The 24985-nt window shown below is 39.4% G+C and overlaps 1 protein-coding gene across 2 annotated transcripts in view; it reads left to right on the top strand.

The window, feature by feature from the left end:
- The window catches only part of ROPN1 (rhophilin associated tail protein 1), a 35611-nt gene extending 10850 nt beyond the window's left edge, over positions 1-24761 (top strand). For both annotated transcript variants that reach the window (XM_037840871.1, XM_037840811.1), the window contains exons 2-6: positions 15350-15477; positions 18073-18190; positions 19483-19644; positions 23907-24082; positions 24579-24761. In XM_037840871.1, the coding sequence (XP_037696799.1) occupies positions 15362-15477; positions 18073-18190; positions 19483-19644; positions 23907-24082; positions 24579-24645 (639 nt within the window). In that variant the 5' untranslated portion in view covers positions 15350-15361 and the 3' untranslated portion in view covers positions 24646-24761. The remainder of the gene's footprint in view (positions 1-15349; positions 15478-18072; positions 18191-19482; positions 19645-23906; positions 24083-24578) is intronic.
- Positions 24762-24985: the final 224 nt, after the last annotated feature.

Genomic DNA, 24985 nt, shown 5'->3' with positions numbered 1-24985 from the left:
GGTTACAGTTCCACAGTTTCAGTTCTTTCCTTATTATGGTATAGGGTATATACAGAAAGGTGAAGACTCTCAGAGCACAATTCAACGAGAAATTATAGAGCAAATTTCAAAGGATGTTATAGGGTACAGTTCCACCATATCAGGGGGAAGGAGGTAAATGAACTTTTTCATATCAAGAATTTCCAAATAATGTGACACTTAACAGATATTTCTCTAAAAATCTTCTTTAGGATATGTTATAATCCCAGTTAAACTCCCTACTAGACTACTTTTATCTTCACTTTTCCTTTGAATCCATTAACTTTGTTAGTGTCATTACTTTTTCACACATTCCTTGCAATTTTTCTTAAGTCCATTCAAGTACTCAAAAATGCCAATTAAGCAAACCATTATTATTTTTTTTTAATCATCATTTTATTGAGATATATTCACATACCACGCAGTCATACAAAACAAATCGTACTTTCGATTGTTTACAATACCAATACATAGTTGTACATTCATCACCTAAATCAATCCCTGACACCTTTATTAGCACACACACAAAAATAACAAGAATAATAATTAGAGTGAAAAAGAGCAATTGAAGTAAAAAAGAACACTGGGTACCTTTGTCTGTTTGTTTGCTTCCCCTACTTTTCTACACATCCATCCATAAACTAGACAAAGTGGAGTTTGGTCCTTATGGCATTCCCAATCCCACTGTCACCCCTCATAAGCTACATTTTTATACAACTGTTTTTGAGATTCATGGGTTCTGGGTTGTAGTTTAATAGTTTCAGGTATCCACCACCAGCTACCCCAATTCTTTAGAACCTAAAAAAGGTTGTCTAAAGTGTGCGTAAGAGTGCCCACCAGAGTGATCTCTCGGCTCGTTTTGGACAAACCATTATTTTTTGACAATAAACTCTTTGTCAACAACTCAGCGAAGTAAGGATCATTGACATCGTTTTCAATTCTTCTTTTAGCTACTAACCTCTGGAAACAAGATTTTCCTTTGGTAGGTAATTTGATAGGAAACAGCAGAGACTGTTTCTCCACATAAAGCTGAAAACAGACAGAACCATCGTGGCTTGAATTTTAATACCATTCTTTATTGTGGAATTCACATCTACAGGCAGAGGTACAGACGAGTGCTTCTATGTGACTAAAACAATGTCTCACTAGAATATGAGGGTGTTCAGAACATGGAAAACAAATGTGATGTAAAGCCTTTCCCTCTTCCTGTCAGTACAGATTGACCGTCAGTACAGAAACTGCAATGCTTGCCTTATAGCCACAAAATCTTATTTGTTTTAAAGCATTTAGTTACTACTGCAAATAATTATCTCAAATAGTTTGTTTTAGTACTTTTTGGCAGAACTAATATTCTTCTAGGCTTTCTTCTCCAGGGATTCCAATTAGTGCTTAGAATTGAACACTGTTGCTAACATCCATAGATTCATCAATCTGCAAATAAATTTTTGATTAATTAGTCTTGCGAAAAGTGTCATCAGTGTATCTTCTGATAGTACATTCCAGAGTAGCCCATTTTCTATTTCCTTCTCTTCATTTGGTCCAAAACATTCTGTGGTCATTTTCCAGACATGTTGGTAAAATGGGTGATTCTGTAATTGCAGAGACATTTTGGCTTTAGTTCTTAATTATGTGACCTTCTCATTAGCTTCTTGAGTCCAAGAATCCGATCTGGTACTGTTGTAAACACTGTAATAGAATAGTGGTTTTCAATATGTGGTTCCAGGGAACTCAGAGGGTCTTCTAGGCTTTTCAGGCATCTATGTGGTCAAAACTAAATAATTTTGTAATAATACTAAGACATTATTTGCGTTTTTCATTCTTTCTCCTGAGTATGAAGTGTTTTCCAGAGGCTACAGATAGAGTACAAAGTAGATATAAGAATCTAGATGTCTTCTCTTAAGCTAGACATTAAAGAGATTTTCAAAAATGTAAAATAATGCCACTGTTCTCACTAAGATGTTTTTTCAAAAAATGTAGTTATCTTTCATTTTTTAAAATGTTACTTTTGTTAACATGTGAACTATTTTTTTATCTTCATTTTATTGAGATATATTCACATACCACGCAGTCATACAAAACAAATCGTACTTTCGATTGTTTACAGTACCATTACATAGTTGTACATTCATCACCTAAATCGATCCCTGACACCTTCATTAGCACACACACAAAAATAACAAGAACAATAATTAGAGTGAAAAAGAGCAATTGAAGTAAAAAAGAACACTGGGTACCTTTGTCTGTTTGTTTCCTTCCCCTGTTTTTCTACTCATCCATCCATAAACTAGACAAAGTGGAGTGTGGTCCTTATGGCTTTCCCAATCCCATTGCCACCCCTAATAAGCTACATTTTTATACAACTGTCTTCAAGATTCATGGGTTCTGGGTTGTAGTTTGATAGTTTCAGGTATCCACCACCAGCTACCCCAATTCTTTAGAACCTGAAAAGGGTTGTCTAAAGTGTGCATAAGAGTGCCCACCAGAGTGACCTCTCGGCTCCTTTTGGAATCTCTCTGCTACTGAAGCTTATTTCATTTCCTTTCACATCCCCCTTTTGGTCAAGAAGATGTTCTCCGTCCCACGATGCCGGGTCTACATTCCTCCCCGGGAGTCATATTCCACGTTGCCAGGGAGATTCACTCCCCTGGGTGTCTGATCCCACGCAGAGGGGAGGGCAGTGATTTCACCTTTCAAGTTGGCTTAGCCGGAGAGAGAGGGCCACATCTGAGCAACAAAGAGGCATTCGGGAGGAGGCTCTTAGGCACAACCATAGGGAGGCCTAGCCTCTCCTTTGCAGCAACCGTCTTCCCAAGGGTAAAACTCATGGTAGAGGGCTCAACCCATCAAACCACCAGTCCCCTATGTCTGTGGTCATGTTAGCAACCATGGAGGTGGGGTAGGCGAATACCCCTGCATTCTCCACAGGCTCCTCAAGGGGGCACTACATCTTTTTTTTCCTTGTTTTTCTTTTTTTTTTTTTTTTAACTTTCCCTTCTTTTTTAAATCAACTGTATGAAAAAAAAGTTAAAAAGAAAACAAACATACAATAAAAGAACATTTCAAAGAGACCATAACAAGGGAGTAAGAAAAACACAACTAACCTAAGATAACTGCTTTACTTCCAACATGTTCCTACTTTACCCCAAGAAAGTTACATAATATAGCAACATTTCTGTGAACTTGTTCCTACTATATCCATCAGAAATTAACAGACCATAGTCATTGCTGGGCATCCCCAGAACGTTAAATAGCTTATCTGTTCTTCTTGGATTATTGTTCCCCCTTCCTTAATTGCTCTCTACTGCTAGTTCCCCTACATTCTACCTTATAAACCATTTGTTTTACATTTTTCAAAGTTCACATTAGTGGTAGCATATAATATTTCTCTTTTTGTGCCTGGCTTATTTCGCTCAGCATTATGTCTTCAAGGTTCATCCATGTTGTCATATGTTTCACGAGATCGTTCCTTCTTACTGCCGCGTAGTATTCCATCGTGTGTATATACCACATTTTATTTATCCACTCATCTGTTGAAGGACATTTGGGTTATTTCCATCTCTTGGCAATTGTGAATAATGCTGCTATGAACATTGGCGTGCAGATATCTGTTCGTGTCACTGCTTTCTGATCTTCCGGGTATATACCGAGAAGTGCAATCGCTGGTTTGAATGGTAACTCTATATCTAGTTTTCTAAGGAACTGCCAGACTGACTTCCAGAGTGGCTGAACCATTATACAGTCCCACCAACAATGAATAAGAGTTCCAATTTCTCCACATCCCCTCCAGCATTTGTAGTTTCCTGTTTGTTTAATGGCAGCCATTCTAACCGGTGTTAGATGGTATCTCACTGTGGTCTTAATTTGCATCTCTCTAATAGCTAGTGAAGCTGAACATTTTTTCATGTGTTTCTTGGCCATTTGTATTTCCTCTTCAGAGAACTGTCTTTTCATATCTTTTGCCCATTTTATAATTGGGCTGTCTGTACTATTCTCATTGAGTTGTAGGATTTCTTTATATATGCAAGATATCAGTCTTTTGTCAGATACATGGTTTCCAAAAATTTTTTCCCATTGAGTTGGCTGCCTCTTTACCTTTTTGAGAAATTCCTTTGAGGTGCAGAAACTTCTAAGCTTGAGGAGTTCCCATTTATCTATTTTCTCTTTTGTTGCTTGCGCTTTGGGTGTAAAGTCTAGGAAGTGGCCGCCTAATACAAGGTCTTGAAGATGTTTTCCTACATTATCTTCTAGGAGTTTTATGGTACTTTCTTTTATATTGAGATCTTTGGTCCATTTTGAGTTAATTTTTGTGTAGGGGGTGAGGTAGGGGTCCTCTTTCATTCTTTTGGATATGGATATCCAACTCTCCCAGCCCCATTTGTTGAAAAGACCATTATGACTCAGTTCAGTGACTTTGGGGGCCTTATCAAAGATCAGTCGGCCATAGATCTGAGGGTCTATCTCCGAATTCTCAATTCGATTCCATTGATCTATATGTCTATCTTTGTGCCAGTACCATGCTGTTTTGGCAACTGTGGCTTTATAATAAGCTTCAAAGTCAGGGAGTGTAAGTCCTCCCACTTTGTTTTTCTTTTTTAGAGTGTCTTTAGCAATTCGAGGCATCTTCCCTTTCCAAATAAATTTGATAACTAGCTTTTCCAAGTCTGCAAAGTAGGTTGTTGGAATTTTGATTGGGATTGCATTGAATCTGTAGATGAGTTTGGGTAGAATTGACATCTTAATGACATTTAGCCTTCCTATCCATGAACATGGAATATTTTTCCATCTTTTAAGGTCCCCTTCTATTTCTTTTAGTAGAGTTATGTAGTTTTCTTTGTATAGGTCTTTTACATCTTTGGTTAAGTTTATTCCTAGGTACTTGATTTTTTTAGTTGCTATTGAAAATGGTATCTTTTTCTTGAGTGTCTCTTCAGTTTGTTCATTTCTAGCATATAGAAACATTACTGACTTATGTGCATTAATCTTGTATCCCGCTACTTTGCTAAATTTGTTTATTAGCTCTAGTAGCTGTATCGTCGATTTCTCAGGGTTTTCTAGATATAAGATCATATCATCTGCAAACAATGACAGTTTTACTTCTTCTTTTCCAATTTGGATGCCTTTTATTTCTTTGTCTTGCCGGATTGCCCTGGCTAGCACTTCCAGCACAATGTTGAATAACAGTGGTGACAGTGGGCATCCTTGTCTTGTTCCTGATCTTAGAGGGAAGGCTTTCAGTCTCTCACCATTGAGTATTATGCTGGCTGTGGGTTTTTCATATATGCTCTTTATCATGTTGAGGAAGTTTCCTTCAATTCCTACCTTTTGAAGTGTTTTTATCAAAAAGGGATGTTGGATTTTGTCAAATGCTTTTTCAGCATCTATTGAGATGATCAATTGATTTTTCCCTTTCGAGTTTTTAATGTGTTGTAATACATTGATTGTTTTTCTTATGTTGAACCATCCTTGCATGCCTGGAATGAACCCCACTTGGTCATGGTGTATGATTTTTTTAATGTGTCTTTGGATTCGATTTGCAAGTATTTTGTTGAGGATTTTTGCATCTATATTCATTAGGGAGATTGGCCGGTAGTTTTCCTTTTTTGTAGCATCTTTGCCTGGTTTGGGTATTAGATTGATGTTAGCTTCATAAAATGAGTTAGGTAGTGTTCCATTTTCTTCAATGTTTTGAAAGAGTTTGAGTAAGATTGGTGTCAGTTCTTTCTGGAAAGTTTGGTAGAATTCCCCTGTGAAGCCATCTGGCCCTGGGCATTTATTTGTGGGAAGATTTTTGATGACTGATTGGATCTCTTTGCTTGTGATGGGTTGGTTGAGGTCTTCTATTTCTTCTCTGGTCAGTCTAGGTTGTTCATGTGTTTCCAGGAAATTGTCCATTTCTTCTACATTATCCAGTTTGTTGCCATACAGTTGTTCATAATATCCTCTTATAATTTTTTTAATTTCTTCAGGATCTGCAGTTATGTCATCTTTTTCATTCATTATTTTGTTTATATGGGTCTTCTCTCTTTTTGATTTTGTCAGTCTAGCTAGGGGCTTGTCAATCTTGTTGATCTTCTCAAAGAACCAACTTTTGGTGATATTTATCCTCTCTATTGTTTTTTTGTTCTCCATGTCATTTATTTCTGCTTTAATCCTTGTTATTTCTTTTCTTGTACTTGGTTTAGGATTGGTTTGCTGTTCATTTTCTAGCTTCTTCAGTTGATCCATTAGTTCTTTGATTTTGGCTCTTTCTTCTTTTTTAATATATGCGTTTAGTGCTATAAATTTCCCCCTTAGCACTGCTTTTGCTGCATCCCATAGGTTTTGGTATGTTGTGTTCTCATTTTCATTCGTCTCTATATATTTAGCAATTTCTCTTGCTATTTCTTCTTTAACCCACTGATTGTTTAGGAGTGTGTTGTTTAACCTCCAGGTATTTGTGAATTTTCTAAGTCTCTGATGGTTATTGACTTCTAATTGTATTCCATTGTGGTCAGAGAATGTGCTTTGAATAATTTCAATCTTTTTAAATTTATTGAGGCTTGTTTTATGTCCCAGCATATGATCTATTCTGGAGAAAGTTCCGTGAGCACTAGAAAAGTATGTGTATCCTGGTGATTTGGGATGTAATGTCCTGTATATGTCTGTTAAATCTAATTCATTTATCAGATTGTTTAGGTTTTCAATTTCCTTATTGGTCTTCTGTCTGGTTGATCTATCTATAGGAGAGATTGATGTGTTGAAGTCTCCCACAATTATTGTGGAAACATCAATTGCTTCCTTTAGTTTTGCCAGTGTTTCTCTCATGTATTTTGTGGCACCTTGATTGGGTGCATAGATATTTACGATTGTTATTTCTTCTTGCTGAATTGCCCCTTTTATTAGTATGTAGTGGCCTTCTTTGTCTCTCAAAACATCCCTGCATTTGAAGTCTATTTTATCTGAGATTAATATTGCTACACCTGCTTTCTTTTGGCTGTAGCTTGCATGAAATATTTTTTTCCATCCTTTCACTTTCAGTTTCTTTGTGTCCCTGTGTCTAAGATGAGTCTCTTGTATGCAACATATTGATGGTTCATTTTTTTTGATCCATTCTGCGAATGTATATCTTTTAATTGTGGAGTTTAATCCATTTACATTCAACGTTATAACCGTGAAGGCATTTCGTGAATCAGCCATCTTATCCTTTGGTTTATGTTTGCCATATTTTTCCCTCTCTCTATTAATATCCTTTATTGTACCGATACAGAATCTCTTTAGTACTGAACCTTTCTCCAAGTCTCTCTGTCCTGTCTTTGTTTCTCTGTCTGTAGGGCTCCCTTTAGTATCTCCAGTAGGGCAGGTCTCTTGTTAGCAAATTCTCTCAGCATTTGTTTGTCTATGAAAAATTTAAGCTCTCCCTCAAATTTGAAGGAGAGCTTTGCTGGATAAAGTATTCTTGGCTGGAAATTTTTCTCACTCAGAATTTTAAATATATCGTGCCACTGCCTTCTTGCCTCCATGGTGGCTGCTGAGTAGTCACTACTTAGTCTTATGCTGTTTCCTTTGTATGTGGTGAATTGCTTTTCTCTTGCTGCTTTCAGAACTTGCTCCTTCTCTTCTGTGTTTGACAGTGTGATCAGTATATGTCTCGGAGTGGGTTTATTTGGATTTATTCTATTTGGAGTTCGCTGAGCATTTATGATTTGTGTATTTATGTTGTTTAGAAGATTTGGGAAGTTTTCCCCAACAATTTCTTTGAATACTCTTCCTAGACCTTTACCCCTTTCTTCCCCTTCTGGGACACCAATGAGTCTTACATTCGGACATTTCATATTATCTATCATATCCCTGAGGTCCATTTCGATTTTTTCCATTTTTTTCCCCATTCTTTCTTTTATGCTTTCATTTTCCATTCTGTCATCTTCCAGGTCACTGATTCGTTGTTCAACTTCCTCTAGTCTTGTACTATGAGTTTCCAGAATCTTTTTAATTTGGTCAACAGTTTCTTTAATTTCCATAAGATCATCCATTTTTTTATTTAGTCTTGCAATGTCTTCTTTATGCTCTTCTAGGGTCTTCTTGATTTCCTTTGTCTCCCGTACTATGGTCTCATTGTTCATCTTTAGTTCTTTGAGTAGCTGCTCTAGGTGCTGTGTCTCTTCGGAACTTTTGATTTGGGTGCTTGGGCTTGGGTTATCCATATCGTCTGGTTTTTTCATATGCTTTATAATTTTCTGTTGTTTTCGGCCTCGTGGCATTTGCTGAACTTGATAGGGTTCTTTTAGGATTTGTAGACCAATTGAAGTCCTTATCTCTAATTTATCAGATGCACAGCTTCGTGGAGTACACTTTCTCTAACTAACCAGCAGGTGGCGTCCACGAGCCACCTGTTCTCCACAAGCCAGTTCTCCCCTGCTTAGCCTTTTTGGTGAGTGGGGGAGTGAGTCTTGTGGGGTCCAATTGGTGTAGCAAGCTTGCGTGTGTAGTTGGTGTTGCCTGCCCTGTATATGGGGCGTGTTTCTGGGCAGTCAGAGAGGGGGGGGGTGGCCCTAACAATCAAATCTCCCTGGTGATCCTAGAGTTTTAAAGCTGCTGCAATAGTCTAATCCTTCAGTTCAGTCCTGCCACAGTTTGTCTCTGCCAGTGACCCACAAGTCCTTGGTATTGGCGTATGGCTCCTGAGACTTGCAAGTGGGCCCCTCTTCCAGGCCGTGCACCCCGGGTCCTCTGTTGAGGGATGACTGTGCTATGTCACGGGTGAGTGCCGTCCCCCCAGGGCAGTTCTGGGCTGCTGGGCTGTGTAGGGAGGCTCCCAGTCTGCTGAAATAATGGCTGAATGGGGCTTTGTTAATTCACACTGCTCCACCTTCCCAACTCTGGGACAATCAGCTGAGGTTGCAGGGAAGGCTAATGTCCACGCCCAGTTTTGTGGTATGTGCCTGTTATTTGAAGCACTTCCGTCACACTGGGTTGTCTGGGGCAGCTCTGGGCTATGGGGCTGGCGATGGGCAGGAGTGTTTCCTGTCCACCAGGATGATGGCTGTGAGCGGATGGGCAGGAGTGTTTCCTGTCCACCAGGATGATGGCTGTGAGCGGACACCCCCCTTTTCTTGGGAAGTTGTGGTGTTTAGTGAATTTTCTCAGCCACTGGATTATTGCCTTTTGTCTCAGAGTTCTCTTAGTTCTGCACTTGAGTTGACCTGCCCAAATTGCAAGTCTTTGAAGCTTTGTGTATTGGGCTTCTTAGAGTAATTGTTTTAGAAAAAGAAAAAAGGATTAAAAAAAAAAAATAAAAAAAAAAAAAGGGCCCTCCTCAGAGATCTAATGGGTTATTGAAATGCTAAGAGACAAAGCAACCAGAGCCATTAAGGAAAGGTCCACAGGGCAGAGAGATCAGCTTTTCTTCGGGATTTGCATATGCGCCTTAGGGCCTGAGCTCTGCCCTTCCCCTTTCTATGTTCACCAGAACTCCAAAAATCCTCCACTTTTATTTTGGAGTTTTTCGTGTTGTTTTTTTTCTATGCCTGTCTCCTCTCTGCTGGGCTGGCTGCTCTCAGATTCTCTGGTGTCTGGTCTCAGTCTATCTATGGTTAGAGTTTGGATCAGTAGAATGAGTTTCCGATAAGGGCTGCCACTGCAGTTCTCCCTTCTCCTTCCCGGAGCTGACAGCCCCTCCTCCCAAGGGACTGAGCCTGGCAGGGAGGGGTGCGGGTCCCCTGGCTGCAAAAACTTACAGATTTCGCTGATCTCAGCAGTTCCACGTTTTCATGAGTGTTGTATGAAGTATGCCCAAAGTCAGATTGCTCTGTGGTGTCCAGTCCACGCAGTTCCTGGCTTTCTGCCTACTTTCCTGGAGTAGTAACTAAAGCATACAGCTCACCAGTCCGCCATCTTGCCCCGCCTCTGTGAACTATTTTTAAATAAATGTTTTTAAATTTCTCAGTTTAAATTTCTAATACAATAAATACCAATGGATACAACTCACATAAAAGTGTTTGTGGTCCTTAATAATATTTAAGAATGTAAAGGAGACCAGAAACCAAAAACTTTGAGCATCATTATCATAAGAGATTCTTTAAGTGCATAATATTGATATATGTTCTTTTAAGGCCCTGGCATTATTTACCTGGCACCATTTTTTCATTTGATAACTGTTCCATGCAAATAAGTTATTTAGGCTGAGAAAGAAAATAATTATCAGGACAAACCCAAAAACAAAAAAATCCTCACTATATTGCCTACTAAATGATTTAAATTTACATTTCTGACTACTTTACATGTCTTGTGAATTTTTTAAAAATATAAGAATGTATCAGATTTTAATAAAAATAATTAATGTTTAATTTTTTTTCTTTTACAATGAGGAAATAATTTAACTTTAAAATACTTGAGGGAATATAGAACTTTTTTACTATAATAGCTCAATTTTAAAAGAAAATAAGGTTGTTGATTTTCTTAAGCATATTTTAACATAAAAAACATAAGTTTTGAAAAATTAAGCATTTGGTAAGTGAAGGGGAAATAATGGAAATTTTATCATTAACTTTAATAATTAAAAGTCTTATTTTTCTACAAAATATAATTATTACTTATACTCATGTTTAGCCAAAATATTTTGGCTACAGTTCCTTTTACTGAATCAATTAAATTATGTTCCATTATTATTTGTTATTTGAAGCAAACATTTTTATTTCTCTAAACAAACAATAAATTATGAAATTCCCCTAGGAATCAGACTTGGGATATTTGTTTAACATCAAAAGCCAAGAATACATAAATAAATAAACCAAGTCACAATTTAAGAAATGAACAAAATCAATTATATTTATTAAGGACAAGTGATGATGATGATGAGCATACCTCCTTTCTTGGGAAAAAAAAATGAGAAAAAAAGCAAATTAAATCAAAGGAAAAACTAAGCGTTTTGAACAGATATGCAAAACAGGATTACCACTGATAACGAATGTATTGAAATTAAAGCAATAATCAGACTTATGGAGATGCTTTTAACTGGATGGTTAAAGAGGTAAGCCTTATACAAGGACTGTCTGGCAGCAGGTGCTATGCATAACACCTTATACACAAAAACAATAGCTACTGAAATCTGGAAGTTTCCTGACTGAGCAAAATAGTATCCAAATATAATTTCAACTGTTGTAAATTTGTGAATGGGTGTTAAATGGTTGTAAATTGTATATCACTGTAAAAAAAATTTACAACCATTAATCTCTCAGGGCACACCTGTAACCCATTCCTCCATGGCCACTGGTGAGAAGCTCAGCTTTACTCCAAGTCTTCTAGGAAGGCCTCTGGAGTAGTGAAGACTCAAGATGGATCTTGGGGGTGTGTAGTTTGAATAGAAAGGAACAGGGAAGGCACTTCAAGTAAGTGGGCTAGAATTAGCAATGTATTAAGGCAAAGAGAGAAAGTAATGTTAATAAGAGATGAGAAAGTGTTAAGCTTTGTATATATATTTTTTGGAAAGTGGCCAGAGAAAACTACCTGTTGGAAGTTTGTGCTGGTGAACAGTGGCAGAAAATTTATAGTTTAAACTTAAGTGGATAAATCATAGGGAACCTTGAAAGTCGGGGTATGACTGCCATTTCATGACTGGGGCTCCCTGACCCAAAGAAGACAATCTGGAAACACTGGACAGAAGAAACCAGAGAATGACTGAAGACAGGGATACCTCTGCACAGTAGGTGATGACAGGCTGAACCAGAGTAAAAGGAATAGAAATAGAAATGAATGAATTGGAGACATATTTCAAAGGAAACTTCAATGGGATTTAGTGACAGATTCAACAGGTTGAAGACAATGGACTATTCCAGGTTTTTGGTAGCAAATACTGAGAGAATGGTGGCCTCATGTTCAGGAAAGAATTTGAGAGGGGAACTTAGTTGGGAGACAGGCAATAAATTCTAGTCACGATGTGTCCTGGAAGCAGGAGGATGTGTGGAAGGCAAGCACAGGCAAGAGATTAGGGATGGACCTTCAAGGACAATCAACACAGTTTTGTGGTAGATGAAACCAGGAGAGGATGTGAACTCTCTACAAGATAGAAAGGCATAATCTCACAATGCTGAAGACTGAGCTTTGGGACGATTGCTAACACTTACTTAGCAGGCGGAAGAAGGAAGAAAGGTTACAGAAGAAGACAGAAGGAACATGGAAAAGCAAGAATGGTGTTTCACCATCTGTAGTGGCTTGTAGTTATGTATCCCAGAAAAACATGTTCTTAATCTTAAATCATTCCTATGGGTGTAAACCCATTGTAAAGAGGAACTTTGGTGAGGTTACTTCAGTTAAGGTGTGTATCAGGAGACTTTATAGAGAAGGCGAAAGAGAGAGAAGCCCTGGGAGGCAGCCAGAAGCTGGAAGTCAATGGAACCAGAAGAGAAAGGAGATGATGCCACCATGTGCATTTCCCATGTGATAGAAAAACCAAGAACCTCAAAGATTGCCGGCCAGACAGAAGATCCCAGGAGGAAGCAAGCCTTGCAGCCTCTGAAACCGTGAGTCAATAAATTCCTGTTGTTAAGCCAACTGATGGTATGGTACTTGTTCTAGCAGCCGGGAAATTAAAACATTAAAAAAGGAAAAGAAAACCTCAAGAAGAAAGGGACAATTGTTTGTGACAGGCAACCTGCCCATCAGACAGTGTATGTCCAAATCCTATCTTTGCCATTTTTTAGTTATATGCCATGGCAAAGTTTTATTCTTTCTGTCTTAGTTTCATCATTATATGTAAAATGGTGATAATAATATAATCTACCTCATAAGGATATTTTGAGGATTAAATGAGATGTACATAGAATACTTAGCACAGTATATGCACATGGAAGAAATTAATAGATGTAAACTACTATTATTGACAATAGGATGCCATGTGTGACTCTTAAGGAAACACTAGAATATGGAAGGGCAGAAAAAATTGCAAGGGATTAAAGAAGGACTGAGGATTGAAAAAAGACAGTGGGTGTGGAGAACTTACTAGAGGTTCTTTTCCCAAAACTGAAGGGAAGTCATAGCTGTTAGAAGAGGCAATGGGACAAAGTAAAGGTTTTACTTAAATTTGCTGTATATTGATCAAGCGTTATTATTGTTATTGTTGTGGAAGCCTCTTTAATTAGAGTTGGGTCACCTCTTTATTTACATGAGGCCATCTGTAAATAGAAATCAAATAATTGCACATCAACTAGAATTCCCTGTCAAAATATATGCAGGAAATATGGGCAAAATAAGACACTGTCTTTTTCTAGATAAAATGGATTGAAAGAGTTAAATTACAATCTACTTGTAGCAGTAGCTCTTTTAAAATTATGAAATATTTCATACATAAAACACCAAATTGCATAATGTGAATATAGACATAAAAATAAGGAAGCAAACATCCACGCAGTCACAACCAGCAGGTTACTAATAGTGTTGAGGTCCCTGTTTCATTTCCCTGATGACGTGCCTCTCTCCCTCCCCCACCACCATAATGAATTTGTGTTTATCATTCTATGCCCTTCATTATAATGTTACGATATATGTATGAAACTAAATAATGTATCACTTTTTCTTCACCCAGCATTGTGATATTCATCCACGTTCCTGTAGCATACTCATTGAAAATTATGCAATCTTCTCAACGAATTGAACCTTTTATCATTATGTTGTAATCCTGTTATTCCTAATAATGCGTTTTGTCTTGAAGTCTCTTGTGTTTTGTGGCTATGGCCACAACAACTTTCTTTTGGTAATTATTTCCCTATTTATCTGTATGTCCTTTTACCTTTAGTCTTTCTGTGGCCATATGTTTCTTTTTTTTCCCAATATGCCTTTAGCTGGATTTCTTTTAATCCAGTCTGTATTTTAACTGGCACATAAAAAACTACTTTTTATTGTGATCACCGATATATATTAGATCCTTCTCCTATGCTTTCTCCCCACCTCCCATTCCTCCTTTCTTGCCTTATTTTGGATTGATCAAGGTTTTTTGTTTTGTTTTTAAATTCCTTTTCTCCTCTCTATTGGTTTGGTGGTTGTATTTTCTAGCGATTGTCCTTGAATTTTATTATGCATACTTGACTTTTTACAAAGTCTAAAATTAATGTCTTTATGTTCCTCTACTTCTGAAATAAAAGAACATACATAAAATAAAAGGTAATGGGTAACCGCCAACTTGATACCAATTTAATTTGTGGTCTTGGAGTTTCCCAACCAGGCTGGTGGCATAAATTTAAAACCTAGACCTGGTCTGTGGCTACAAATTCTTGGGAGAGAGATTTCCCTTGCTCGTAGAGAGATATTTTCAGTCCCACCCTTTCACACTGAGGGTGAAGTCCCTTGAAGGTTTTCAGATTTATGGAGAAAGGGGGTCCTTCAGTTTGGCTGTTTACATTTTGTGGGCCCACAAACTGGTCTCTGGTCTCTTCCCTCCCTGCATCGCCATTTATCTCAGAGCTTCATGTTCCTGGCTTCTACATTTGCACCCAGGTCAGCCCTGATTTCTTCCTTTGCTTACTACTCTGGCTTCTGCTTTTTTTTTTTAAACTTTACTTGGGGCGTGAAGAATTCCCTCACTCTCCTGCAAGCTCAGCAAGGCAACTTGAAAGGTATGCTTGCTGAGGTTTGTCTAGCCTATCTAGGCGTTTTGCAGAGAGAGGGCTATTCAGAATATCTAGTCTGTCTTTTTCTACTAAAAGTAGACTAAATTTTTTAATCTGACATTAATCTGTGCATAGAATCATACACCATCTATGGATTTTCGTGTCCCCCAACCCTCATTTGTCCTGGCACTTTTTTGAGTGAACATATATCAATTTTCTCTTTTAAGATTAGCTAAGAACATGCAGATGTAAAGAGAGTTATTCATCAAAGAGCTGCCTTTGATTATTTGTCATTAGAAATAATCTAAATGCCAAATAACAGAAGATTCACAGAGTAAATTTTGCTAAAACTGTTATCCAGTTAAGCGTTGTGTGACATGGAAAGATATTCATGATATACTATTGAGTAAATAAACTGTTTTGTATGACCCATTTTTGTTTTATACAAGCATATTTACATTGGAAAAATTGTGGAAGGATATAGCCAATATTTTTGTTGACTTCTTGCTGATCTCTACTTTTTGAATGAACAAGTATTGTGAGATTTTTATATAAAGGATAGAATTATTTGCAATAACAGCAAAAACATTTTTCCTCTGCTTTCTGACCTTGGTGTTGTATAACAATACCGGAGTAATGAACTCCCCAATGTGGAGAGCGTCAAACAGAGGCTGGGTGACCCCTGTCCAGGATTCCTGTCATCTTATGATTCAAAAATTCCCATTTTATTATTTTTTTTTTTTTTCTGCCGGTAGGTCAGCCAATCAATGCCTCAGATCAATAAGCAAATATGCATCCCGCCGGAGCTGCCAGAATTGCTGAAGCAGTTTACCAAAGCTGCCATCCGGACCCAGCCACAGGACCTCATCCAATGGGCTGCTGAGTGCGTGCTCCTTTCCTCCTCCAGCTCCCTCACCTCCAGAACCTAGATCCCACCCTGGGGGGAGGGAAGGTCGTCATGGCTGCAGGGGGGTCCAAGCCAGAGTGGGACCGATTAGCATAATCTTTGTGGGTTTCAGCTCTAGCATTGCTTTGGTGCTTTAAAATCAAAATAGGCAAGGATGGGATGCCCTCCCCTAAAAGTAAAGTGCCTTGGTGCAAACAGCAAGAGTTTAGATATCCATATCATACCAGCACATGCATACCACTCTCATCCCTGAACTTCCTTGCCCTGTCTCAGCTGAAAGAAGGGTTCTGGATCTTCCTGGTGTTTAGCCTGCCTTTCCCAGTTTTAAACCAGGACCTGGTTCTCCTATATTACCACTAGATGGCAGCAGTGCACATGGCGGGAGGCGGGGAGATGGGGAGTGGCGATCGGAAGACACTGCGGGGTGGATGGTGTGGGATCTGTTTATGCTGGTTCACTCCCGGGTTTACTCCTTTAATGAGATGCTTTCCTCCATGGCTGTTAAAACTCAAAATTGTGCCCAAGCAGATACACCTTTATTTTGTTTGTGGGGGAAATTACTGTTTTCTTTAATGTTCGTTGGAATTGATGTGTTCCCTCCACATAATGATGTTCATAGCGTATACATCCCATTCTGGAGAAGCAGGCAAAGCAGAGCGATGAGGTCAAGAACACTGGTCGTGTGAAACAGTGTGCCTCAAACACAAGCACCCCTTTCAGGAGAGACCTCCAGAGGATGCTCAGTTAATGCAGCTTTACAGGACAATGGCTGCTGGCCTATATTGAAACAGCTTTACACAGAAAGTCTCTCAGCTATGAAACTGCTTCTTAGACAAACTCGCCCTCTTGAAACTGGGATACTGGAGCTTGTGGCAGAAGTTTGGAGCTAACTAGAACTTCAGGACCGTTTTTGGGCTATTTTTACTGTTTGACAATTACCTCCTTAGCATTTCAGTGGGAAAGGGGGAGTAGGAAAGTCTGTTGAGAGGGAGTGGGTGGGTTGGGGAAGGGAGAAATTTTTATCATGAGGTTGTGAGTGGGTGTGTTAAGCAGATGGTGGGAAGAAGGTGTGATACCTTTGAGAAGATAGGAAATGTATTCTAAAAGGAGTCTTCTGGACTCTGAGCCAAGTGCTCTCATGCTCCTGGGCTGGGTTAGGATGAAGCTTTTACAAATAAAAGACAAATAAGCCAGTATGATTCATAAAGAGATGCAAATAGGACTGCTTGGCCTGGTAATGAGCCCTGTTTAGTTTTCCATTCTAAAATTGATGTATTACCTCTAAGATTGAACTTCGGCTTCCGAAGACTAATTTCTTTTGGCATTGTCATACAGACTTTGTTTCATACTATACAATAGTTTAAAACCCTGTTTTACTGTATGTGGGTGGCTGTTTTATAGTAAGAAAAATGACATTTCTTGGTATTGTCCCTGACATTTATGGGAGAAAACATTCCATGGCTGTAGCCTGTTTGCTCCAATATTGTATCATGTGCTATAAATTTTTTAGACACCCATGAAAAATCAGTTTGTAGTTTAACTACAATGAAAAACAGAGCATGACCCAAGAGCACTCTACCCAATTCAGATCTCTCAACTGCTCATGTCCATTCCATCCTGCAGGCAGTCTCTTTTCATCTCATGCCAATCCTAAAACAGGACTCACATTTTCCCACATTGCCCCAAAAGAAATCTCACCCCATAAAGCACTGGGAGCAGGCAGATTTTACAGAAGATTTTGAGGGGAAGATAGAGAAAGGTTTTCCTTTACACATCCCACATATTACAAGGTCATCTCAAATCCTGCTTGGGCTTGTCTTATTTCCTGAGCCTCCCTTACCGCACTGTCAAACTTCTCTTCCTTCCCCCTCCAAGTCCCAAGCCCCACTGCTACCTCCAGTCTCTCCCCTTCCTGCCTCCCTCCTAAAGCATCTCCATCTCTCCCCCTTTCTTCTCAGGGCATTTTAGTTCTCTGCCATCTTCTTCCAAGAATACATATCCCTATCCACCACCTAATACTTACTATACAGATATCAACAGCCACTGTACTGAGCATGAAGATTTTGTTTGTGTTTAAAAAAAAAAAATCCTCTAGATGCTAGGATTCTTCCCCACTTCCTTCCAGCAGTGGGCTGTTAAAAGTAACAAATGATTTGTTTTCTTGCTTCTATTTTGTATATATTATAAGTATATATTTTCACATATAAGACATATGCTTAGGAGACATGGCTGGGGGGAAAAAAGAACCCTGCCAGAATACACTGCAGGGAATTCCATACACAATTTTTGTTGATTATTTCTCATCCTTAGACAGGAGCAGATCTTTTTCATCCCCTAAGCATTCTCTAAGCTGCAAGCATGGAAAGGAACATATGAAAGTAACATATTCGGGCTTTCCCTCTGTATACACGAACTAAACACAGTGTCTGGCGCATAAATGCTGCTTTAAAAATGTTAATTTTTTCCCTCTACTCACTTCCCTCAAAAAAAAAGGAAAAAAGGAGGGAAGTTCCCAAAGCAGCCACTCTAATAAAGGACGTGCCTCTCAGCCCCTCACTTTTTTTCTTGTAGTTATTTTGGGGCCATGTCCCGTGGAGAGATTCCTCCAGTGAGAGAGCGTTCTGAGCGGGTTGCTCTGTCTAACTGGGCAGAGCTCACACCTGAGCTGTTAAAGATCCTGCATTCTCGGGTAAGGGGGAATGTGGCAGCCATGATGAGGTGGGTGGGTACAAACAAAAGCCCACTGTCCCCCTGCCAGTCAGTTGGCCACTGGGCACCATCCTAAAAGTCACTAAACCATGGACCGAAAATAAATCTTCCTTTGGAGAAATAGAAATAATCCCGAAATAGGCTTATCCTGAATACTCCATGCTTAGTTATCAGTGGGGTCATCCCCAGACTTCTCTGAAGCTGGCAGAGAGTCCAGGGGCTCAGTGCAATGCTAATCCTTTCCCCCCAGAAAAAGCACAAGCCCACAGTCCTTGACAGTGTCTCCCCTTCTGATCAAGGCCATAATGTGATGCCAGTCATAATCTGGGGAGGGGCATATTGCAGTTCCCCCAGGTAGTACAGGTGTTGGCTGAGTCCAGCTTTTAGGAAAAACCCTGGCCCTCTTCATAGCCAGATCATCCTGGGAGATGCCCAGGATGGACAAGGAGGCCTGGCTTGAGAAAGCTTGAGGTTTAGTCAATTCCTTAGTCAGGGAAATATTGTTCAGCACCACCGGACCCACTTTAGGATCCAGGACAGAGAGGTTTGGGGCGATTCAGGACTGACTTAGCCAATGACCTTGGTCCCAGAGTCTTAGCCATTCATCAGAATAAGAGGGCCAGGGAGGTATTGGAGCACTTCACTGAGGTATTTGTGCCCTTATAACATGGTTGGCCGACACCTGGCTATGCATTCCCTGCCTCCTCTTTACCACCAAGTGCCACGTGCAGAAATCAGAGGTACCCAGATTAGGCATCCAGACAGAAGCCCTGAGAGTCAGCCATAGACCCTGAAAAGTATTATTACTGAAAAGTATGAGGGATACATATAAGATCTAGTGCAAAGAACTCAGTGGAGTCTAGAAGCAAGAAACCTAACACCTAGTCCTGGTTTCACCACTAATTAGTGGTCTCAGACAAGGCCTCTTCCCCTTAGTTTTGCCTTCACACTGTCCTATCTGCCCTAGAAGAATAACCTAGGATAAAACAGTAGATAATAAAAGCATCTGAAAAAATTTGAAATGCAATATATAAATTTCTGTTTTTCCCATAATTATGATATCTGGAGTTAAAATTATTAAATCTTGTCTCAGCATGTTCCTCACTAGTCTGAATATTTACCTTTGCAAAGAAAACTGCCCATCAATCCTTTTTTTTTACCTCCATGACAACCCTTTCCATGTGCTGAGAGAACATGGGGCCTTGCCTGGGCAGATGTTTCCCCAGGGCAGAAGCATCCCCCATTCTGTTCTGTCTTTTCCCTGCCCGGCAGGTTGGTGGCAGGCTGATCATCCATGCAGATGAGCTAGCCCAGATGTGGAAGGTGCTGAGTCTCCCCACAGATCTGTTTAACAGTATAATGAATGTGGGTCGCTTCACGGAGGAGATCGAGTGGCTGAAGTTTTTAGCCCTTGCTTGCAGTTCTCTTGGAGTTGTAAGTTGGCTCTCTCTCTCTCTCTCTGGGCCTGGAGAGTTTGCACATCTATACACACTGTCAATCCTCTAGACAAATGTGCCTGGGGATTAGCTAGGTTTCTTATCTTTTCCTTCTTCTCTCTGAATTGGAGTCATAGATGCTCATCAGCCAGAAGGAAGGATTAGGAGGAGAGAGAGGGGACACTGCCATCAGGCTTTGGGGAAATGTTGACTAAAATGTGGTTTTTGGATTGTTGGTGAATTTTAATCACTACACTCATTTATTTCCATGACCACTCCACTCCCTCCATTCATAGTCCTGGAGGTAAGCAAGAGCTGGGTATGGAACGAGGTTTGCTGATACTTGGCTTCCAGACACCTAGAAGATATACCAATAAAGACTTTTACAAAGAGGTGCAGCCTTACAGAAAATGACAATTTAATAAATATAATTAGCCAAAAAAATCAGAGATAAGAGAGCAAGAAAGGGGTGATAAGGCTATTTCTAGACTTACAGTCATGACATATAGTCATATAAATTCATACTTTTTCCAATTTGAATTGGTTTACAATTGGAAAAGCCACTTGACTCTTTTGAAGGAAAAGATACTGAAACCAGTTTTCATATACATATATAAACATATATATATATATACTTTTTTAAACAAAAACTTAGGTATCTTCTTATACATGGACTCACTCTTGTTAAATATTGTTATAGCATAAATGAAAATGAATCAGGAACATAACTTTTAAAAAACCCTTGAAATATACACAAGTGTAAAAATTAATGAGAAAATCATTGCCTCTGCCAAAACCAAATGGTATGAAAAAGTAGTTTGAATCATTCAGCATATCTAAATATGATCTTGTTGTTTCTTCTTGAATATGATTGGAATGCATATTTGATATTTTTGTTTCTGAAAAAATTTACCAGAAATTCTGGAGTCCAACTTTTCCTATGGGTTTCCCCTGCAACTTTCATCACAGTCTTTTTTATTTACAGAGAAGGAGAAGAAAGGCCATTCGTATATTTTTCCATTGTTCTTTATGGCAATAGTACATAATGAATAAATTACTATCCTCCAAAGAAGGGAAGAAAATGCAGCAAGGGCATATGAGTTGCCAATCAGCACTGATCTCACTTTTGTGGGAATAGCTCCAAGGACTGTGGAAAATTGTAGAAGGGATTATAAAAAACTGACACATTTTACTAAATTCTCATAAGGTCACAAATTTATTCACACCACATTCAGATGTTCAGGGAGAAAATGTACATTTATTTTATCTGTAATTCTGATCTTCTACAAATTGTAGAGTAAAAAAATAACTCATTTCCAGGTATTTTAGTCTGATATAATAATTGAAACAACCTTCAGATAAATTGCCCAGTGTCTCAGATTTCTTCTTTCCACTTCTCTCTTCTCCAAGATGGCAGCCGAGTATATAGGGAAAGGGCACAGGTTTCACACATCCATTGGTATTCTTTGGTACCTCTTGTCTCCATGGTGATACCCCATGAGTATCTGATTGCTAGGTGCTTGCAACTTAAGTCTTTGGTCTAGTCTCTCTTGCATTGGTCACAGCACAGTGACGTTCCCCTCTGGCTCATCTCAGTTCTCATTGGTGCTGAGGGCCTCTTGAGTCTCTGCCTTGTCTTTATCTATTCCCTGGCTTAGGTGGTCTACTCTGCAGTCCCTCAACACCTTGTGTCATGTCTGAGTCCTCCCTGTACCTCACAGTAACCAAGGGTGACTTTGGGAAGCCAAACTCCAACCCACCCTCTGCTTAGCCCACAGTGCAGCTGCTCAGTTTACTTTGACATGGCTGCCTCCCAGACTGGTGAGGGGAAACTATGATGTGAAGTGTATTTTTCTACTGTCCCTCTAAAACAAGGAGGTTGGATTAGATGTTCCAGGAGGTTCCTTTAATTCTAACATTCTAACACTTCTCTGATTCTACTGAGACATCCTCAGGCCTAGCTCCTGGTAACAGTGGATCCTGAGATGTCTGACTTAGTCCCTCATCATCCTTATGTCAAAGGTGAGGTCAACCTGAAGGTCAGGTCTATAAATAAAGGGTGCCTGTGAACCCAGGAGCCAATCCCCTTATATTCATTTGTTTCATGTTGGATTATTGCTGGGAACTTAAATATGGAGTTGGTCAGGGTGTCATCAACTGGCAGAGGCTTTGCATTATAGTTAATTGATATGTCCTGAGAGGCAACTCCAGGAATTCCCTCCCTTCTTTGCCAACTCAATAGCCAGCTATGATCTCTGCCATCTAGAAAAGCCAGTTCCCTCCCCGTCAAAGAGACTAATGGCAGGAATTTTAGGCAGCAGGTACATTTACTCAAGTCTTGAGCTCTCTGGGTCTAAAACACACGATACAAAAAGCTGTGGCATGCAAACCTGTGTTCTCTTCTCTTCCAGCACTCCTTCCTCTATGTTGGGCTTTGCCATCTCCTTTTCTACTGGAACTGATTATATAAAAGGAAGAGATTTTGCATGTAGTAAATAATTGTGCTAACTGGAAGGAATGACATATTTTAGCAACTACTTCACTTTCTGGGTCTTTCTGAGTTTGAAAATGAGGCTCAAAGATAGTTAAAGACTATCTCCATAAAGTGAATCCCCATCTAACCAAATATCTTGTGCAAGACAATGCAGGGCTCTGTTTGCTTAAGATTTGTTTAGGTTTACCAAAAAGCTTCTGTCCAAAGAGGTCTTTATCCATTTGCCCATTTAGTAAGTGCTCACTGTGTGTAAAACCTTTTTAAATTCTTATGAGGGCAAAAGATTTTCAATGTTTGTTATTCAAATAACCAATAAAAGATGGTGATTGGGGTAGAAAGAACTCCAATTTGGATGAGCCTGCCAGAATAGGACAACAGAACAAATGTAGTAAGGAGCAGTTTTTAAAAAGAAGCATGGAGGATGAACTGTGGATGGAAATTATGAATTTCAGTGCACATATTCATGCTTGCACATCCACACAAAACCATTCTTATGCTGACCCCATCCCATCCTCACTGACAGACGCTTACCCAGCCTCATGTGTACTGGCCCTCCCATCTTGTGGTTCATCATTTTGGAATTCTTATACATCAAAGATTCTACTTCATAAAATAACTGTTTAATATGCAAATAATGTTTCAATTGCTTGCCATCAAGTAAAACTGTCACTCCAGGAAATCACTCCAGTGTCCTCATATACTTCCTGACGCAAAGACTTATGCCCCTGGGTAACACGCACCACAATTAAAGAAGCATCATCTAGACATTCATTATATTCACAGAGCGGATGGAAGCAGAACCAGCAGAGAAAGGACAGTGCTGGCCAGGCACTTAGGGAGCTTCTGCAACTGCTTGTTCATTCACCCGGCCACACCTCAGGCCTAATTTTTCACTGATCCCTGGAGGGTGTGGAAGGATCATCTGCACATCGTCTGTTTTAATAAACCAGTCAGATGTATATGCTAACCTGTCTTTGCAATCTCAGAGCTAAACAGTCCTTTCCTTGGATCATTTCTTTCCCTTATCCTGGCATTTCACATCTCTTTCCCTTGTGAAATTTATTCAAAGGGTAGGCTTATTTAAAGACACAGGTACAGTAAAACCTCAGTTCTGAACATGATAGTTTAATGTTCAAATTTCACGTAGGGAGTGTTTGCTTCTCCTATATGAACCCCTCCTTGGAAACTCCTGGCACTCACCATCTACTGATTTTCTCCCAGCAAGAACAGGATTAGTATTGTGTAGTCTCAAGTACTATTTGGTTATGATTAGACAAATAGATTTTATCTTAATGTTCATTTCATTTTCCTTGCATTTGGGACTCCTGTCTTCCCAGGGACATTATCCTGCTCCTGTTTCCTCCAGTTTAACATTGCTCCAAGGCTCTCACTGGAGTATATCTCTGAACTTTTAGAGATAAGATTGGAGGGCAACGAGAATAACAAGTAACTCGAATTATAGAATGTAAAAGCAAATTCCTCTCCTCTAGTGAGGTTATTCTGATTGAAGTAACAAATATTTTGACATATTAATTCCTGAGAGTATCCCTCCAACAAAGAAAGAGAAGAAGATACCCAGTAGGTACTCTTTTTTTTTTTTTTAATTAAATGACTTTGGGTGTAAGGATTCCAACCCTTCCAGAATATTACAATATTCCCACTCCATTTTATGAGAACAATATTTTTGTTTTCTTTTTTGTGTCTAATCTGATCTCAGGACTCTAGCCTGAAACAGACTTTTTCTCATTTTATTGACGGTGTTATAGACCATTGCCAAAACCCTCAAGATAGTATGTGAAGTTTTATCATCTGACCATGATGGCGGACCTCCCCGAATCCCTTTTAGCACCTTCCAGTTTCTCTACACATATATTGCGGAAGTGGACGGGGAGATCTCTGCATCGCATGTCAGCCGAATGCTAAACTACATCGAACAGGAAATGTAAGTCAATTTTTCACCAATTAGGGGGTGAAAGAATGTGGCGGAAACAAATGTAGCAGGACCCTGAGCCAAGATACATAGAGGTCACTGTATTATGCTGTTCTGGGAACAGAGAAATATTGTGAAGAACCAGAAATAAAGATGTGACAGAGAGGAGGAAGGTGCTGGGAAAGAAAGGCGTTAGACGGTGATCCCGCCCGGCACCTGGGAACGTGTTAGACAGGCAGTTTCCCGGGCTGCACCCTGGACCGGCTGAATCACAAACTCTGGGAGGGAGGCCCAGAAATACATGTCTTTGCAAGCCCTCCAGTTCACTAACTCATGCTCAAATTTGAGAAGCTGTAAGGTAGGAGGAGAGGAAGAGAAGAGGTGGGGTGGTAAGAACAGGAGCAGCAGCAGAATTAATTAGAAGAGAGTGAGTTGTTTACATATTGTCTTTCTTAAGCGTAACTATGTTAAATGAACTAACCCAAGATATATGTTTTTCCCCAAACAGAATTGGTCCTGATGGTTTAATCAAGGTGAATGACTTCACCCAAAACCCCAGGGTTCGGCTGGAGTAAAAACACAATTCTGGCCATTTTAAAGGAAGATACAGAGATGATTGTTCTCCAGAATGACTGAACCCCACACACCATCCAGTGTCAGTTTTCTTGTACAACTGGTACACACTAATAAACAATTAGGCAAACATAATAAATCAGAAATGTGTTGAATTGAGATATAAAATTGTTGGAACAAAATACCTACATTAATAGGAGATTAGTATTCTTCCTACGTTGCTACTGAGTAGAAGTGGCTGGTGAAGCATGGATAGAAAATGCATCTTGAGGTAAAGCCAGACCGTCAGCTTTTTAAAGAGAGAATGTTAACCATACACAATTTTGATATTTTTTGATTGTC

The sequence above is a fragment of the Choloepus didactylus genome, chromosome 1, assembly GCF_015220235.1.
Source record: "Choloepus didactylus isolate mChoDid1 chromosome 1, mChoDid1.pri, whole genome shotgun sequence".
Lineage (NCBI taxonomy): Eukaryota > Metazoa > Chordata > Mammalia > Pilosa > Megalonychidae > Choloepus > Choloepus didactylus.
The sequence above is the reverse complement of the archived record's forward strand: the minus strand, read 5'-3'. Positions and strand labels throughout refer to the sequence as shown.